This window comes from Cyclospora cayetanensis, unplaced genomic scaffold, assembly GCF_002999335.1.
Source record: "Cyclospora cayetanensis isolate NF1_C8 unplaced genomic scaffold, CcayRef3 CcayRef3_contig_163, whole genome shotgun sequence".
NCBI lineage: Eukaryota > Apicomplexa > Conoidasida > Eucoccidiorida > Eimeriidae > Cyclospora > Cyclospora cayetanensis.
The window spans coordinates 72013-90681 of NW_020312107.1; the positions used below are offsets into that span (position 1 = coordinate 72013).

Consider the following 18669-nt stretch of genomic DNA (forward strand, 5'->3'; position numbering starts at 1 on the left):
AAATCATATAACTTTTTTTCTAACCAAGAAAGTATAATATATACTCTGATCCACGTGATTAGATTACGCTCATGAAGGCTTCTTGCCTTACTTAATATGACATGCATGTCATTCCCAGGCACATGGGTCGAATGACTTGTTTTTAGGCTTACTTTTTTGCGCCGTCGAGTCGTTCAAAAATGCAATGTTACAGAATGAGCCAAGAATAATAAACTTCTTAAGTGACCCACAAGCAGTGAATATGCATAGGCTGCCGTATGCCCCTGGGACTTGATCTTCAGGCTGTCCAGTGGTATGGTGACCACTGATGTATTCCACCGGCGGATTTCATCACGGACAGCTTCTAGTGTTTAAATGAAATAAGGCGCAATGTGTACCTAAGGATCATATGATGTATTTTTGGGCATGCAGAATTTATTTATCTTCGGCATTTCGCACAATAATCTGTATGCAATTCTGAATCACTGCCACTGATAGCAACGCACAAATCCATAACGCCGGCCTCATATGATAATAATCCACATTCAAGTGCTCCACTGTTCACATTGCCTTCGCCTGAAAACGGGCTTTACCAATGGCCCCCGTGTCCCAACCACTGTCACGTTGATTTTGCCCCAGTGTGTTTCGGACGCACATCCTCTGGCAGTTCGTGCATATAACCCCCACAAAATTTCTTCGCCTGTAAGAGTGGCATCCCGCGCTCTTCCAGAGAGTACATAAGAATAAGTTGCACACCATATGATGGACTACCAGTCTCTGGATTTCCCCCATGTATCCAAGATAAAGCATGCAATTGGAGCCATCCTTCTCTTGACTGCTTTGGTTTTGTACATATATGGAACCAATGCCCCTGCAATAAGAATTACCGGTGCGTTGATGCACATATAATGGGGTTCACTAAGTGGGATGAAATGGACTGGAATTCTCTTTTTTCATACGTGCCACAATTTTTTGCTCAAACAGTTTTGCGAGGGCTGCCATTTAGCACTATGTTCCACACACCACATCTCTGCAGGAACAACTCTACAGATATGCACTGCCTCTTTGATGTGTGTGCTGCTGCGATTGTTTGGATGCACAGTCCCTGGACTTCTGACCAGTTCAACGCAAACTAGCGACTTTTCTATGATAGGCCTAATGCACCTTTTGCTACACCAGCATAATTATATACCACTTCTATGTACCACAGTCTTTTCATTTGTACTTCCAGTTACCAAATTTATTGTCATCACAGCAACTTTAGTGGCAGCAACCTGCTGTCGCCGACGCCCATTCTGTGTGTCTTTTCCGCTAAATGCCATTAAAGTGTTGCTTGTACTCTGCAAGTATCAGCTAGTGGACGTTTTCTCAGTTATTTTGCTCGTGGCTTTTATCAGCCTCGTTGGAGTTTCAGTAAAGCCTTTATTGGCCGCCCAAGCGTATGTGTGTTATTGTCTTTTATCCATAGTCACTACACAATGGCTCTTCCGCTGCTACTCAGAAACTCGAGAACATTACGATAGTAAACGTTTTGATCTGCTTTCATCCTCATTAAAGAGTCCCTTGCTTCTTCGTAGATGTTCCCGGTCTTTAATCTCATCTGTTGACTGCATCCAGAGAGTTCCTGAAAATCAAGCGGGCGTCGTGGAGGTCTCAGGAGCAGTTTTATCCGGAGAAACAGAAGCTCGCTATCCACCTTTAGCATTGCTCAGCTGTTTGGAGAATAACTTGGCTAGCAACAATATCGGTTTGCAGAGGGGCCTTCGCCAGCGGATCCCAGGACAATTACCCTCATCCTCAAGCTACTTATCAGCTGCTGCAGTTGATTTATCCGGAGACTTTCCAGAGCAAGCAGCTGCACTTGAATACCAACAAAACACCGACAGTGCCAGGGCCTCGCGGAGTGATAGAAGATCTCAAACATCAGGTTTTTTCTTTCACTTTTTACGCGCTGCAGCTTATCGATCTGGACGCTACCTTCGGCAATTGCCAAGAAGGCTTTTTCTCACTTCCTACAATGCCGTTACTAATGGCCTCATCCAAAGTTCAAATGGAGATTCGTTAAGCACTAGCGATGTCAGCAAACACTTTTCAGAGTGTCTTATCAGATCTTTAATTTTGGCAATACTTTTCTCCCTATCGGCGTTTTCTTTGCTTGTTTGCTGGATACGGCCATTGTTGGAAGTCTCTTTGGTCCCTGGACAGCAAAGAGACTTTGCCATAGAGACCTCCACGATGTCTTTGGGTGATGTCTTTTGGCGCCTGTACTCTATGGGGTATGTGACTACCGGCTGTGGTATAATCGTTGTATTCCCCATACTCGCAACTCTGCTGTTGTATGTCGCTTCTTTGGGCAGCCTAGTAGGGGAATGCGCTATCTGCTGGGTAACAGAACTTGCTCCAGATACGGCGTTTTCCGGACTCAATAACGCAGCTTTCATTGGTCTCAGCAGTATGTCAAGTAACGGGCGAAGAAGCATGCATGTGACAAAAGTCATGTCGTGCGTAGCGACAGCCGTTGGCGACATAGCCATGCCGGATGTTCAGAGCATTGGACTCTTAACCGCGTACCTAATTATGAACAACGTCGACTTTTTCGGAGCTCGCTTGCCAAGCGCTTCACGTAGGCAACCCACCGGTGGCCTCGAAGCTCTTCTATGGAATTTCAATGGCTTCTGGGCAATGGTCGCATTTGGGATCAGTGCGTCGCAGGTACACAGGCTGTCGACGTCGTTTACATATACATTTCAGTGCCTATCGATGGATAACATGCAGGCATCGGACTGCCAAAGTCCCACGTCGTCAGCGGCTGATGTTGTATTACAACGAAGTCCACTCTGTGATGATGTCGGCAGCTTAGCTTCAAAGCGGCGCCCTACGACTAGGGCAGAAGACACCCTCTCTGTCGAGCCGACTGAGCATGCAGCACCAGCAGATCCCTTGCAGGCAACTCCTGTGAGCTTTCCGGTGCATGCGCGCGGCCTCAATAGGACCTACCGGAAGCGTTTGTTCCGCCTTTTGTTTCACGGATGTGTTCGGATAGTCATTTCAGTGACTTTGCTATTGCCAGTATGGCTACAACCACTGGAAGTTGTAGATGTCGACCTCGGAATAGTCGTAAGTGAACATTATGGGCCCTTGATCCACCATCTTGGTTCTGCTCTAGATTCTGTGGCGTCACTTTAGCTTCACGTATGCTTTTCCTGAATCAGTGCGTCTCCATATCTGTCCTTCCTCAGAATAAAGAATTGAGCGCATTTTTAGAATATGCTAGCCCTTTGTTAAAGGATGTTTTGCCCCAATCTCTTGGCGACTGCGCTGCGAACGAGCACCTCGCACCGCAGCCATGCGCTGGATCTGGGCCCCTAGCAGTTATCCGGACCACGACGTATGAGGCCACTGCCCGCTGGCTAGCAGGGCTGAAAACGACGCAGCTGAACGTCATACGGTTCGATGCAGCCCCTCGAAATAGGTATGATGTTGGGAAACGTAGATTTAGTGTGGTCCAGGATATAAGGTTCTAATTCACGAGTGTAATTCTGCTGCCACTGCACCATAGTACAATGGTCTTGTGTTCCACTATAAGCGCTCGTGTGGCTAGATAGGATGTAGGCGCAAAGCTCGAAGCAACTACAGAAATTCGGTACCCACTGTACTACATTCAGGTTGTTCGGCCGAGGGAACGACTTCCCTGTGGCTTCGTCGCTCGGCTGCACGTGGGGCACTCTGGGCTGTGATGCTGTGAACCAGGATTGTACTAAAGATAGAGGGGATTATCAAATCTCTTTCCTTGTCACTGCGCGTTGGCGAGTGCCTTTTTGGCGAGGAGCCTGGGGCGTGTCCAGTAGTCTGGGACGGCACAGACGCCTGTTGCGATGGGAGTGTCTCGTTCATCTTTCAAATGGCAGTGGAATGTGTCAGCTCCTTCCCGTACCTCAGCAGACCTACTCTTTTGCGGACCCATATCTCAAAACTGGTTGTGAAAGAAAAGATCTTGGGGATCTTCCCGATTGACGTGGCGGATATAACGAGAACTGTCGAAGACCGTGTGTCAGACTGGGCTCGTATATATCTGGATTCACAGCATAAGTGGGTCCACTGGATTAATGGTGAGACTACGAGCCTGATTGAGCGCCTAAATCTGCTGTTGTGCATAAATGCTCCTGCAGGCCTCAGATGCCCCCGTCTCGATTGACGTGGCCCTGAGGTGCTGAGGCGTGTTCATCTTCCTATTTAAAACGATCACCTTTTTTGCAAGCAAACTCGTGCTTGGGCTCCAGGTTGCTGGGCCTCTAAGCAGCTCAACGCTTTTCCTTTCGTACTGGACTGTGGGCAGCCTTTTGCCTTATAATGCCTTGCAAATCTAATGCAGATGCTGGGCAGCTCAGATGGAAGACAAGCAGAGGGTGCTGGTGTAGAGACTGGTACAGTTAGGAGCACAAAGTGTCACTCCATTTGGTGGCTGACAGTGCCCTGAAGAAGGATGGGGACATCCTGGCCCGTCCAAGCCACAGAAACATCTAAAGTCTAGGAAAAACCGCTTTGCGGCCCTCGAAAGTTGAAGGCACTCAATTGGTGTAGAGGATACAAGCTATGCAATGTATCCGAATTCCGCTGCAGGGGGGAAGCTACTTTGCATGACTGTGCAGGTTACGCAATTACTTACCTTTTCTCGCCGATGCCTGATTACCGGCTTTCGTGGTGGTTTTGGGAAGGCTTGGCGTGTGTGGCCTTGGTTTTGTTTCCAAGCCAGATCTTAAATTATCTAGATAAGCAGAAAAAAGAACCTTTTCACCTCCGGGCTGCTTAACCACAACGTTTCCGTCTTTCTGGAGCTCCATAGTAACTTCTTGCATGAAGCAGAGATAGGCACCAGGACCAAGCCTACAGATGTGGGTGGCAAGAGGTCGGTATTCAGGCTGTTCAAGCACACGCGCGACACCCTGATCAACGACGTCACTTCGGACAACAGGGTACTGTGGGTTGAGCTGATCCAGTGATGGCTTGCAGGCATTCATAGACGCCCCCGGAATTGAGGTAGGACTCTTTGATGAAGCCGATAGCAACTTCCCCGCAGATTGATCGGTCTTTGAGGTGCTCTGGTAGGCCATAGATGTAATTTGGGGCTGATTGGAAGAAGTTGCCCCTGGCCTAGATTTCGAGTCAGTTGAGGGACACTCTGGCGGAGAAGGGCGCACTAGAAAATCAGCATCCAAGGACCGAAGACTCTGTTCTAGGGGAATCCCTGGTATATCAGTAACTACACTAGATGGAATCTCCACAGGGACTGTTGAGTGACTATGTGGAGCAGAAGACTGCAGCGCCGCTGAACGTGAGTGGCAGCCCTCAGGTTCCTCCACAGCGGTAATAGCCTTGCGGATTCTTTCCATGGCCGATTGGCTTCGAAGAAGATCTTGTTTGACTGTAGCTAACTTCTCACACTTGTCATTTAATGCCGCGCGACAGTATTCCTGTTGCATCCTCGTATCGAGTTCCAGCTTACGGCTCTTTGAAACTTCTGTGAGGTACGCGACCTGACGCTCGGCGTCGCTTTTCCTTACTTGGGTCTCCAGGGCTTGCATATAAGCGTCTCTTGTCATCATACCCTTAAGTGCCTGCTGCAGTTGTGCATGGGCAGTCTTGAGATCGTCACTCAGGACTCGTACACGCTCCTCGAGTTGCCTTAGCAACGTGTCCCTACGCACTACTTCTCCATGTAGCTCCACGATCTTCTCATCTCGGCTTGCCACAGTTGCTTTGAACGCAGCGCATTGCTCAGCTGCCACCAGGAGCTCTTGTTCTGCCTCTTCTCGTTTAGTCTGTTCTCTTTGTAAGCGATCTTTCGCCCGAGCGGTGTAGTGCTCCAGCTCCCTTGTCTTCTGCTGTAAGTATGCCTCAACACGAGCTACTTTCATATCACGCTGGGAAAGCAACTCTAGCAGCTCTGCTGCTTCTCGTCGTTTGTCAGTGAGCTTGTCGAATGTGTCCTGCTGTAAGTGATCGGCATCCGTTCGTTCTTGCCTCAGTGTCTTAATTTCAGCTTCTGCCGCTCGCAGCTTTTCTCGCAGTTCAGCACTCCCTTGTACCATAGATATCGCCTGAACGCCCAGCTGCACGGCTGATGCTTCTTTCGTAGTTGGATCAACAGAATCCAGTGCAGCAGCCTGCCTCTCCTTTTGCAGAAGCAGCTCTATGAGCTCTTGCCTTTCATGACGAAGTACTTCAACTTGTTTCCTCATTGTAGTCAGTTCAACGGCTTGCTCTTGACCGTCCATTACGTCAATCCTGAGAAATAATGCCATAATAGATACACACTCTATTGAAATTTCATGCCATCACAGATTGATGATGCAGAACAAATATTCAAAGACCACTGCTTTTGTAAAGAATATCCGGTAAAACTTCGGGTGAAGATACTTTAGACGAACCCCTTTTCAGCTGCTTGCGATTTGCGCAATTCGTTCAACTTGGATGATAAATCCTGTATTTCTGCTTCTTTAAGCTCCAGCTGGGTGTCTCGAGTATTGAGCATTTTTTGAAGGCACCTTACTTCCTCTTGCCAGTCACGCTGGTACGATCCACCTGCGTCCTCTGACACCACAGCCACTGGAGATGTGGTCGCCCTAGGGAAAATGGCTTCCTCCTTTATTTTGCCACGAGACTGCGTCCCTGCTTTGGGTACTTCCAGTGAGTGCACCACCCGTGGTTCAACGAGTTTCCCGGCACCACCGCGTGCTCCGTACGCATTGCTGATGTATGTTACGTCCACTGGCTCTTCAGAACTCAACGCATACTGTCCAGAAGTGAGCATTGGTGCATATGTTCTCTGATTTGTACCATTAGCTTCAATTAGGGAATTGCTTGAGACCATGCCCTGCCTTTGCGGTGCCCCAACGTAATTACAATGGTACATTGCGCTATGCGTTCCTGTGGGTGCTCCCGGGTGAAATGAAGATGACAAGGGATACACGGAATGCAGGCCAGGTGCCAAGGCAGCCCCGGTGTCGGCGTATAGCACAGGCCGCATAGTAGACGTGAAAGGGAGGCGTTTTACAGCCTGGCGTCGACTAGATGGGCAGATGTCACCGCACCCTAGGATGGTCATCTGCAGACCAGCACCATCGACACAGCTACCCAATATGTTGGCACATTGATTGAGTTCACATCGCACTTAGGTGACCCTTCAATAGCAACATTAATGTGAAGGGCTCATAGATCAGCTTAACGGGATATAGGTGGCAGAACGTATTGCGTACCTGGTGCATGGGAATTTGCTGAGCCTGAATAGGGAGCTCCAGAAAGTCCACTCATAGAATGAAGTGCGATGATTCCTTTCCACCCAACCGTTGTTTGTTGTGGGCGCCAATGCACAATGAGCTTTTCTCATACCGATGACAAGTACATTCAATGAAGGGGAATAAAGGTTGCCTGCTAAATAATTCTAAGTCTATTAGCTCTTTAGCGCTTTCCAAAGCATGAGCAAAGCTTTCAGCTGGCCCTGTTTCTCCAGGCAATGTGCGCGATATCCACTTTCACCGTTTTCTCGAGTCTTGACTGTAGCGCTATGGTGCTAGAGACAAGGAACCAGCGGCAGTTGTAGCAATTCACTGAAAAGACGGAAGTAATACCATCAGATTCTTAAAATAAAGACCAGTTGAAATCACATGGGATTAATATGTTCTACCGACTTGGGAATAGGAACACGTGAGGAATGGCTTTGGAGCCGCTCGCTAGTCGTTCGCCAGTGCTGCAGTAGAACTCTACCGGAGTTCAACGAATAAGCAACACCTACATCAGTTTAGTCAATAAATTTCAAATAAGATAAACTTACTATACCTACGAATCTTGTAACGCTATTCAGCTGTGCAGTGCTCGGGCTCTGGGAGCGTAGTCTTCTGGAGCAACTCAATCGGAGGACCCTAACACCTCGCCAGCCCGGCGACGGCATAAGTCTACTTAAGCTCCCCGGTTGCATGCACGATTGCTCATCAAGCTTCTATAATGCATCAAATGGCAAGATATGCCCTGTTTGGTACTCATTTGCCTGCAGAGTTGTCCATTGCATGTGCTCACTCATTGTAATATGTGTAATGACTGCAAGACCTAACTTCTTTAAGAGCATTGGTATTCCGCACGCATTGTGAGCTTCCAGCTCGTGCCTGAAAGTCTGCAGTAATGAAATGGCATAAGCCACCTCACCGGGTCAGCGCAACGTTCCTAGGACCGCAATATCTGAACCTGGTTCCGGCGTAGGTCTTTGTACCAATCCCGGACGCGTGGTATGGCTGGCATTACTCTTTGCTGGATTCCACGCCTTGAGTGGATTGGTCGTAACAGGAAGAGAGCGAAGCCACCAACAATCCAGCAAACTCGGTGCTGTGGTATCTGTGGAGCAGCCGTAGCTTCTAGCTTTAGACCTCGCCTTACTGCGACGGGGTCAATGAGATGGGACCGGTATACGCCTCCCCGAGAGGATCGTTCTAGTTTCTAGAATGAATGAAACTTGCTCCCTCGACTGTCAATACACAAGCTAGTCCTAAAGCCTGTGCTTGAAAGCAGTACAGCAAATCGCTGCCGGTTGGGTTACCCAGACGTGTCTAGGTCGTTCACCGCCAAAATGTTGCCAAACTGCTGATCACCGGCACACTGCGGCATATTAATTATTCACCAGACTACTCGATACTACGCCACAACGCTTACGTGGATACAGCCCATTGTGCAGGACACGTCTTTACCACCTTACACACTTTGTAAATTGAAAAACTTATTGGCATAAAAACAAAAGTTGCTCGGCGGGAGCTGGTGCACTCCTGCTAAGGCACCATATTGTTAAACATTAATATATGGAATGCTCTCTTTTTCCTCGGACCAGGAGGAATGCGTCACAAATTCTTGAAGGGCAAGGAGATGGGCCTCAACTCTTGGAGCCCTTAGTATCTCCAGCTGTTACAAGAAGTAAGGATGTTTCCACCCTCAGAGGCTGTACGAGAGCTCCGCGTTGTATTCGGATGCCATACATTCAGCGGAGTCTCCGGTACACCCTTGTGCCTCGTCAGGTTTTGCTAGGCCGGAAAGGTCTTCGATGCGAAGTGCTATATCAGCTGAGATGCACGATGCACACGGCGTTTGGTTTAGTCACGCAAGCGAGTGCAAGTTCAGTCGCGTGACAAAGTCAGACCTCTTTTGTGAGGGTTGTTTCGGGGGAGCCATACCTGGGCAGTGGTAGTCCGTAAGTCTGGAAGCAGCTTTGCCCAGGTCACGATGAGGAGTTTTATACGCTGCAGAGCAATGCACAGCGCCCCATGCAATTCGATATGTAGGCAGATACATGGCGTGGAACTCTTTACCTTTTGAACACTTGCTACTTGTTCCCCAATTCATGATCTCACCAGTGCCCTTTTTTAACATGCTCTTTTGAATCCTTTTGTTACGCTTCCACGGGCATTCAAGTTCTGGAAAATTCATATTCCACTGCGCCAGTACATCTTGTTTCTCCGAATCTGTCGGAGTCTTCTCATACTTTTTGAACAAATCGACAAGGGACCCGTGCTTTGTACGAGATGAGCCTTTCCAAGCATGTACGCTGGCAAGGAAGGTGAATACATATTTGAGGTAAGCTTTATCCACAGCTTTAGCGCTTTTGCCAAAAGCTTGTGTAAGAACCTTAATTCCTTCATCTGAAAGCAACACCAAACTCAGTGCTACAGAGATAGCTATTCTGCTGAGGAGGTTTGAAATGCTTGAAATCATTTCCCTGTTATGCACATCGGAAGATGACGGTCTCAGTACTCATGCCCATTGAGCCAGTCGGTATGCCGACCTCACTTTGAAGAATGATGCATTGGTAACTCTTCAATATATTTCCGGCAGCCGAGTCAATCAACATATCCATTGGCACCACAGCATGCTTCCCACACGCATCGGCAAGCTCTTGGGCTGCCCTCATTGGTAGTGACCAATCAGAAATGTCTAGGAAGCCCAAGTGTGCTGTCAGATACATCAGGCTAGCATCAACACCCTTTTTGATATCCGCAAAGGAGACCTCTAGTGAGCCGGCGTCCTGCTTGCTTGCCTTTAAAGCCCAGCCGTCTGGTACGGAAAACTTGTTCTTTGCGCAGCCAGCCTGAAATATTTCCGTTGCAATCTTTTTCTGATCGTGGCCTGACACATTGGAAAATGATACGCAGCAAACTAACTGCACCGACTCAGCGAGATGGCGATGGCACGACATAAAATGTACGTTTAATTGCAATTCGGAAGGCGCACCATTTTGGAAGACGAAGGAGGCAAAGAGTAGCCTAGCACTTTTGAAGGTGTCCGCCACAGTACGATGATGTTTATGGCCTTCTTTATCCTCTTGTCGTGGTGCGGAACCATGCACCCACCATGTTACCAACATACGGGAGAGTTGATGCAGTTCCCCGCTGTTTTTGCACAACTCAGGGCTTGCTGCAAGTGTTTTCCTTCTGTGCTTGAATACATTTTTAAGCTTTTTGGCAACCCTTGCTTTGGTCTTCGAACGATCTGGTAGCTTAAGTAGTTGAGCGGCATCATCCACCACAGTCACACATGGCGTAAACAGGTTAATAAACTTTTGTGCCTTTGCTTTCAGATGCTTTGCTGCAGCCGCATACTGCTTCTCCTTGAATGCACCATCTCCGGTAGCTTGTACCACTTTCTCCCACGGGAACGATTTGCTTTCCTCCAATTCAACCCGCAAAAAGCCAGCTGAATGTTGGAAATACAAGGAAACAGCCATGCAGACAGGCGCGTCATTTAAAAGGTGAGTAATAGTGGAGCACAGCTACGAGTAGACCCAATACTAAGTAGGTTTCGGCCGGAACAATGAGTTAAGGGAAAAATTAATCGGCTGATGATTCAACATCAAGTGACTTACCAACTTGCAATGCTACTGAAGCGTATGGAGCATTGGTTGGAGGCAGTAGGTCTCCTTCAAATCCACAAGTTAGGACTTTGTAGATGGCACTGAATACATCGGAATCCTTTGCTAGGTTCCTCTGCTTTTTAGTATTTTCAAGCCCTGCCCCAGCATCACTCACATAACCGCGAATTTCTTCAAATATGCCGGAAGCCAAGAGCGCTGGGTTCAATAGTTCTGTTTCGGAAAGTCGTTTGGACACCCGGGCTGTGACCAGGAAATTTAAAGTGTTAACATTCACGTCGCCGCCAGTAATGAATGGTGGAAGTTGCGTAGTTACACTGAGCTGGCGCGCTTTGCTCTTCTGCTTTTTTCTTCCGTCCTCAAGAAAGCTTGTGGTTTGCGTGTCAGGTGATGCAGATGCAACCGCCGAAGCAGCGGTAGACTGCGAGCCCTGAATTTCACCTTCCTGTTCGTTGGGGTCGACCGATGATGCCAGGGCAGCAGACTCAGGACCACGCTGGCCAGCAGCTAGCAACTTTTCAGCTTGCTCCTCAGTAGAGACCAGGAGAAGCCTTGCCGCTTCCCATGCCGCTGCAACCCTTTTATCTAGCTCAATAATTTCCTTCCGTGAGTAATGTGTTGTCATGCGCACCGCTGTATACAGAGGCAGCGCACCAAAGCTGTTGTGTGGATAAATAAAGGAGTGCTCCGTCTGAACCAGATATAGTTGAAAAATTAGAATCCGCATCAATGTTCATGCAAATGCTTACCATCTCCGATCCTCAAATAGTGGTGACTGAGCTTGTATTTCTTCCGTTGCTTCTTCATATTCTTATTTAGCCATCCTTCTCTTAAAGATGCCTTCACTAAGCAAGTCTGATTACATTGCTTCATCAGGCTCTGTGGTATCAACTCTGCGAAACCATTCAAACTAATTGTCTGAAACTGAATGATCACCTTGCTTTGAAGCTGCACTCCACGCAGCATTGCACGTGAACAATAATGACTTACCAGGATGAGCCTCGCTGGAACCATCGGTGAAACACACAGATTCTATATTTTGGAGGTTCTGGTGAGCTTGTTGGCTGTATGCTGCACAGCAGCCAAAACCACATTGTACATCACATGTAAATTCACATTTTAACGAGCAAGTCAGGTGTACGAAACGGAGTTGCACTGCCCTTTGGTGAAACCATGCTTACAGGGGATCTGTTTCCGTGCTTCTCCAGTACTCCATAGCTCGCGACAACTGAGACCATCCATGGCAGCTGCATTGAGCCCAAGCTCAGTAAATGTACCAACCAAGCACTGCTCCTCCAGCGCGGTATTCTTGTCTAACGTATGCATTGGAGTCGCCCCTGGTGACAAAATGACCTTGGACACCGGATTTTCATGCGGCGACTGAACAACTGGGCTCATCAGCCTTGAGCCCACCGTTGACATTTCCAAGAGCCGCGCTAGAAGTAAGCTGTCTTGTGTCATGAGATTGGGGGTATTCAAAGATAAGCAAGCGGGGAAAGCGTGATGCTTTAGTATAATCTGTAAGATCTCAATCACTGCAGAATGATTGACAAACACAGGCATATTGCAGTCTACTGAGATGACCTGAAGAGTATTCACATGTTCATGGTAGTCTGTTTTTTCGGCAGGACTGGAGTTAGTTTAGGGCATGTGGCTTGCTTTTCATTGATTCGAGGGCGCTGAACATGGGGTAGGTCCTAGAGATGTCCTTCCACCCTTTGCCAGTCTGCGCCGTATTTGTGTAAGGAATTAGGGGGGCTCCGAGCATCTTGCGTGCGTCAACGAGCAAGCGGAAAACTGCAAACAGGCAAATATATATGCAAGACAGTGTGTCTAACCTAATCATGAGTAAGTAGTGCATTGGTCCAAGAGCAAAGTGAACAACTGTATTTCTTCGTGCCCAAATATGAGTGGACTGACCATCGGAATTTTCGGCTAAGGCTTGCAAGAGGCTTCCGAGTTTTGCAGTCCGTCTCGCAGATTCCAGGGCCTCCCCGTACCCGTGATCGCTAGCGAACTCTAGAAACTTTGAAAAAATTACTGGATCTTCGCGCTCAAGATTCTTCCATTTGTTTGTTAATGTTGTGTCAACAAAACCAACTTCAACTGGAATCACAGTGCATTCAGCAATAGTTACGAAATCATATGGTTTGAACACTTCTACGTAGTCCATCTGATATGAGGCACGGAAATTAATTGAGTTCATGGAATGGAGTGCTTTAAACTAACTTGGGTCTCCGGTGACAATGGTGTCTTTCAAGTCCACCGCATGGTCAATATCTTGGAGGGTGACTAGGTTATCGTTTACAGCGCTGACAGTGAAAACGCGCTCCCCCGCTTGCTTATACTTATCCAGCAGCTTAACCCTGTTTCCCGGTTTCACATTAGACGAAACGCCTGGAGAGGTAGCACCAATTTCGCAAACATGCCGACAGGTAGTGCAAGCTGCTCCGTGCACTCTGGGCTTGGCGAGAAGCTATTGCCTTTTATGCATTGACCATTGATAATTATAGCAGCTCACCATTCAATAAATTATTTTCCTTATTGCCTGTTGGGAAACAAGGACGCAGTCGACAGAAAAACCAATGACTGAGGCACTATGAGATTGCTCAGCACAGTAAGCGGTGTAATTAAGCTGTTCTGCAGATACTAAGCTAGCTCACTTAAATAGTTTGTCGCATCATTGAACTCACCAGTAAGATGTACCAAGTCTGTAAGCACTTTTTGTGATGCTGCGTATATCAGCAGACCCTGACGAATTGACTGAAGCTCGTGAAGAAAAGCCCAGCGTCCCTCCTGTGGAGGACTGTCAACAATCGTTTTAAAGCAAGAGACACCATCTGTTGTAGCTGTTTCGAGTGCTTCAAGTATCTCTTTCTTCTCGTTAAGCCCTGAGTGGCAGATTTGAATTCGACCGCAGCTCTCGGAACATGAAAACAATCTATATTCGGGCCAATGTGCCTTTGAGCTGTACAGCATAATTACACTGTTTTCCAGTTCAAAAACAAGGCTTGCCTTTTTCTATGCCTCTGGTGATAGCATAATCCACATCCTTGATTCTATCTTCAAGGTTTATATCGAATAGAGTTTCGATTTGGACTGAGGACAACAATGCAACCGAAGGTGGTCACAGCTCACTCTTTCGCACTTCTTTAAAGTTGTCAAGAGGTCACTGCTTAAGTTTAGCTGTACTGGAATCTCTACGACCCCATGTGAATGCCAAAGAATAACACTGGAATACTATTCATGAGCTGCAACGCTGCGAGCCACTACAGTTTTACGTTCTCGTTTCATTAGCATCATGGACTATTGAGAACTATCTGCGCTGATCCATGTGTTATCAGTCAAGACTAAGGTAGTTGAGCACTAAGTCGTGGAACAAAAAACGCACCATCAGTACTCTCTCTTTTCAATGGCTTTTCCCTTGATTTTTCTGGAGGCGTAGACCGCTTCTTGCCTGCCCGTAGAATACAAAAAAAAGTTTTTGCTACCAGCCCATTATTTTATGACCGCCGCAGCGGCAGTTCCACCGAGGTAGATGTTTGGCATGCCCTCACCTTCGTGGATTTTCTTGGCAGAGGTCCCCGCTTCCTCATCAACGGAATGTACAAGATGCTCTCTAGAAGTTCCTAAAGAGCTAAATTTACCAAATATCTTCCTTAAAAATCTGTTTTTCGTTTTACCCTTTTTGCTTTCTCCTTCAAACACCGACTTGGCTGGGGTTTGCTCTACAAAAGCAATGCGTCAGAACAGCGCGAATCAGACGTTTTCTAAATTTTTGTGACAAAGACGTTGATTCATGTATCCGCACGAGATCTGAGTACCACTGAATAAGGAGATAGCACGAAAATATCGGCACAGGCTTTGTCGGTGGCAAATAAAACATAAAGTGTGGCGCGTTTACAAGCCTGCATGAGCCACAAAGCTTCTGCAAGCTTCCCGTGCCCTAAAGCCACTTGGTGATGTCTTGCCATTCTTCTCGTAGCTTTCTTCTTCTGAGAAGCTTGGGTAGATAGCTGCACGCACGCAATATATGGAAAAGTCTATTCTGGGGGGCAATCATGGTTTTATCAATTGTGTTCGCAGGCAACTATGTGATATACGCGGTGCAAGAAGGTAAACTTGTACCTGACAATCTTGAACCGTGAAAGGTCGAAGAGTCCGAATTCCCTAAGGGATTCCATGTGGATCTCGCTGCTTCTGCGACGGCGCTCGCTTCCGTTATTGCAGTTTCCGCCTTGGCAGCGGGGATGATGCATCCAATTAGCGCCAGCACCCGTAGCAGCACTTTTCCTGCCAAGAGATTAAAAGAGGAAGCAAAAGGCCAGGCTTTCAGGTACTGAGCTTTCTTAGCTCCAGGACCAGTTGACAAAGGGACTTCAGAATGCATCATTAGGCATAGTGTTGCACAGTACTGCGCAAACCGGAGTAAGAGGAAGGTGATCACTTGCATGAGTAATGATTACCCCATGGTGTTACTGTGTACCGCGACGATATTTCGGCGGCAGGCTTGTGAGCCCACAGGGTAGACTGTGCCGGTACTTCGGTTTCCAACGGGGACCTGGCAGTCGAGGCCACGTAGAATCCGTTTTTGAAAGCTTTCGTAATCGGAACGAAGGGTTGTGAGGTACTGGAACTAGTGCTCATTGTGTCTATCCTCTGAGATGTCGTTGTAGTCCTTATGAACTTCTGGGCTTTGCCTTGGGGAACGTGGACCAGCGTATTCTTGCGTGTGGAGCAAGGCAAGCGGGGGACGGGACGCTCTGCGTCCAAATCCATCTTGCCAGCTCTTTTGCCTGATAGTATAGCCGTCTGCAGTTAAGCACCCACTGTTTTTTTATAAATTTTGAAGGCATGAACTGCGCGTCGATACTGCAATAGCTCCAATCGTGGGAAAACGGTTTGCGAAGAAACAGAAAGCTGAGCTCTGCTTGATGAAACACTAATCAGGCCCTACCCAATGAAACATATCAAATCAATGTCAGCGCATTAGGCTTACCAGTAAATGAAGACAGCTTGTTCCTTATTGAGTTGCCACCGTCGATTAAAACTGCCCAGACACCGGCATGCGTCCTGCAATGGAACGTGAATTGAAAACAAGGTATGCTGAGCTTTATTAGGAGGTCAATGTATAAAAATTGCGACTTAAAATCTTCCCAAGTTTGAAGGAACCAGGAATTTTAGTGGCTTCTGTGAAGCTGTTGATATGGAATCACGCTAGACCAGCGTGAACCCGTGACCCAATGGTCGGTGCTGGCCCAGTGCAGTGTGGCGTGCGTAAGCTGTCGTAGAAAGCCCTTGCAAAACCAATTGTAGCTACTGCACAGTATTAAAATAATAGTACTTTGAATTTTGGTAAGAACTGTAGCCTCTTGTAAATTCACGAGGGACAACTTCGCAGTGCTTGAAATGCCAGGCATCTCGTCAGGCGCTCGAGAAAAATTGTGCTACATCAGTAAGAATAAACCAGCGAGTAGTCATGAAGGTCTTTCTCGGTGCAGTACGACTTTTAAAATCGGGTTCCGCTATTTCGTTAGCCTTCTGCACCTTCGAATCTTGAGAAGCATGCTTGGAGCACGGAAGCAGCTATAGCGAGTTTCTGCTCCTTTGGGAAACCAATGCGTCGGAACTTAGTTCTACTACAATTTCATATTCCTGTGGTAATTTTTGTGTTTGATGTAGCTGCACACAAGTTTAGTCCACGTGTGCTCTTACGTTTCGTTCTTGCACTGGCATATGCCGTCCATACGAGCCACATTTACGATGGTCACCCCAGAAAAACCATATTTCAGGGCACCACTTCGTTCATATGCAACGGGCCATTCAAACCCCGTGCAAAGTATGTGAGTATGCGAGGCACCTTCGCTAGTATGTTTTTAGGACCGTAGCTTGTGCATGTAGTGGGAAAGCAACAGCTAGACAGTTCCTCCTACACTTAGCGCATTAGTCAACACTTATTCAAGAACTATTCCGTGAGATGGTCTGTTATTTTGTCCTGTCTGATGCAGAACAGTGTTACCTGCATACTTGAAGAATGTATGTTGGATCAACGTGCTCATCTAGGGTGTGCAACGTCCAAACATTTCAAAAGGTTGAGCTACCTGTGGCATTGTTGTTTTTCTCCTTAAGTGAAGGCCGTGAGGAGTAAGGGTACAGATAGGGCACAGCTCTTAGAAAATGACACATGAGTTGTATTGATTGGGATTAACTGGAGGCTCACTTTATGGATTTCCTAGAGGTAGCCCTATGCTGCACTCTACCACTAGCAAAGCATCCAGTTGATATTTACGAGGAAGCATGCAACAGGCCAAATTACATTTAACCAGTTTCTACAACACTCGATATGTTTGATTCAAAATTTTTAAAGGACTATTTGATCTGTCTAGTCGTATACCTGAATGATTGCCGAGTACTGTGAGCTGGATACAGGTAGATGCCATGTTGTTTGTGCGTGCTCTTACTCCTATGGCCAGCTGGATCTGATTGGTTGGACTGCGTAGCAGATGCGGCTGCACACGCCCTACCTGGTACTCTCCCTTCATTTCGGGAACTCTGCGGTACACGGAGAAAAAAGAAAGGTGATTAACTTCAAAAAAACTCAAGGCCTTCGTTATAAATCTGCTTAATTTTTTGAGTTATATCTCTTCCTACTGATATCAATGTGAATCGTTAAAGTTGGCACCACACCTTTCGATTAAAATCTTCCCTTCTTATCTAATGGCTATGAATGCTGTGGGATTTTCGAATTTTCTTCAACGCTTTTCCGGCTTTGGTCAAGTTGCCTTGTCCTTCAATAGCCTTACTTTTTGGCACCAGCGTTGAAAATTAATCCTATGGCAATGGAAATAGAACGGTTTTAAAATGATGGATTACTTGAGAATTCAGGATCAAATGAGCCTGAGCCATGAAACGGAGTGGAACTAGAATACCGAGGCTCTGTTAAGCGGCTCTGGCTATAGTCGAGGGTGGACGAGAGTACAGTCATAGAAAACCCCCGCTCCGAAACAGCTCCAAACAGCTCCCTAGCAACGCGCCTACTCCTACAGTGGAAACTTTAATCCTGTAACCCAGAGCTGTAATGCTTGGACAAGCTCAAAGGTATTTAACGTGATTCCTAGATCCAGCTGAACCAAGCTGCTTGTCCAGTAAAGATGGCACATAAAGTAAACGGAAAGCCCCACGCAGGTTACGGCGCAGTGAAGAGGGTTGAAGAGCATAATTGTGTGGCTGGAGCCCCACTATGGCTTAATCTAGCACCGACATAGCTCAAAAGTATAATCAAGAAATGTTGGCCGTACGTGAGGCCGGATGTAGAGTGAATCTGTTATCCGAGGAGTGTGCAGAAATATAATCTTGCTGCTCCCTCGTTAGGACAGTCCCCAAGACTCAGGCTCGCTGACGGGCAGAGCACAATAATTGAGAGACCCAGAATATATGAGTCTCACTCCGAAATGGGGTCGATCCCTACCACCGTAATCCATAACCTGTTTGTTGTGCCCATGCATCCTGTGGTAATCCTAGTCATGCCATAGGTTATCCAATGTAAGGCGCGGCTTCATCCACCACTGCTTTCTGTGGAAGGTACAGTGCCTGGTGTCTGGGGAAAAAGCAACTGTGGTATCTCAGACAGCGCTCATGTCATCCATGGTGAGGGGTTCATGCTCAAAGGATGTGGGACAGAGTATTAATGCTAATTCAGCACAACAAAAAAGGCAGCGTTATTTTGTAAGAACCCCGTCTTACTGCTTCTACCACTGATATCTTATTAGAAAAATCGATGGGGAAGT

General features: G+C 47.2%; 3 protein-coding genes across 3 annotated transcripts; 1 reads left to right on the plus strand and 2 right to left on the minus strand.

The window, feature by feature from the left end:
- Positions 1-741: 741 nt before the first annotated feature.
- On the plus strand, positions 742-4174 carry LOC34622834. Its single transcript, XM_026337087.1, has 6 exons — positions 742-868; positions 1190-1362; positions 1616-1620; positions 2457-3096; positions 3219-3451; positions 3730-4174. Exons 1-6 carry the CDS (start codon positions 742-744, stop codon positions 4172-4174), a joined length of 1623 nt encoding a protein of 540 aa, XP_026192872.1.
- A 463-nt stretch (positions 4175-4637) lies between these two features.
- Positions 4638-7084, minus strand: LOC34622833 (rootletin). The gene is made up of 2 exons (XM_026337089.1): positions 6408-7084; positions 4638-6264 (listed from the first exon to the last, which is right to left on the minus strand). Exons 1-2 carry the CDS (start codon positions 7082-7084, stop codon positions 4638-4640), a joined length of 2304 nt encoding a protein of 767 aa, XP_026192874.1.
- Positions 7085-8952: 1868 nt separating this feature from the next.
- LOC34622832 lies at positions 8953-13861 on the minus strand. Its single transcript, XM_026337090.1, has 11 exons — positions 13576-13861; positions 13112-13279; positions 12803-12988; positions 12064-12417; positions 11632-11886; positions 10877-11515; positions 10246-10707; positions 9805-10140; positions 9369-9656; positions 9192-9257; positions 8953-9080 (listed from the first exon to the last, which is right to left on the minus strand). Exons 1-11 carry the CDS (start codon positions 13859-13861, stop codon positions 8953-8955), a joined length of 3168 nt encoding a protein of 1055 aa, XP_026192875.1.
- Positions 13862-18669: the final 4808 nt, after the last annotated feature.

Bases quoted from the DNA above. Each gene is read 5' to 3' on its own strand.
- LOC34622834 (XM_026337087.1), top strand. From the start codon at position 742: ATGGACTACCAGTCTCTGGATTTCCCCCATGTATCCAAGATAAAGCAT. The intron at 869-1,189 runs GTGCGTTGATGC...TATGTACCACAG, and splicing joins CCCTGCAATAAGAATTACCG to TCTTTTCATTTGTACTTCCA. The intron at 3,452-3,729 runs GTATGATGTTGG...GCTGTGAACCAG, and splicing joins GATGCAGCCCCTCGAAATAG to GATTGTACTAAAGATAGAGG.
- LOC34622833 (XM_026337089.1), bottom strand. From the start codon at position 7,084: ATGACCATCCTAGGGTGCGGTGACATCTGCCCATCTAGTCGACGCCAG. The intron at 6,265-6,407 runs GTTCGTCTAAAG...ATTATTTCTCAG, and splicing joins TCGCAAGCAGCTGAAAAGGG to GATTGACGTAATGGACGGTC.
- LOC34622832 (XM_026337090.1), bottom strand. From the start codon at position 13,861: ATGCTGTACAGCTCAAAGGCACATTGGCCCGAATATAGATTGTTTTCA. The intron at 10,141-10,245 runs GTGCGCCTTCCG...CCAATGTGTCAG, and splicing joins CTCCTTCGTCTTCCAAAATG to GCCACGATCAGAAAAAGATT. The intron at 9,258-9,368 runs GTGAGATCATGA...ATTGCTCTGCAG, and splicing joins CATGTTAAAAAAGGGCACTG to CGTATAAAACTCCTCATCGT.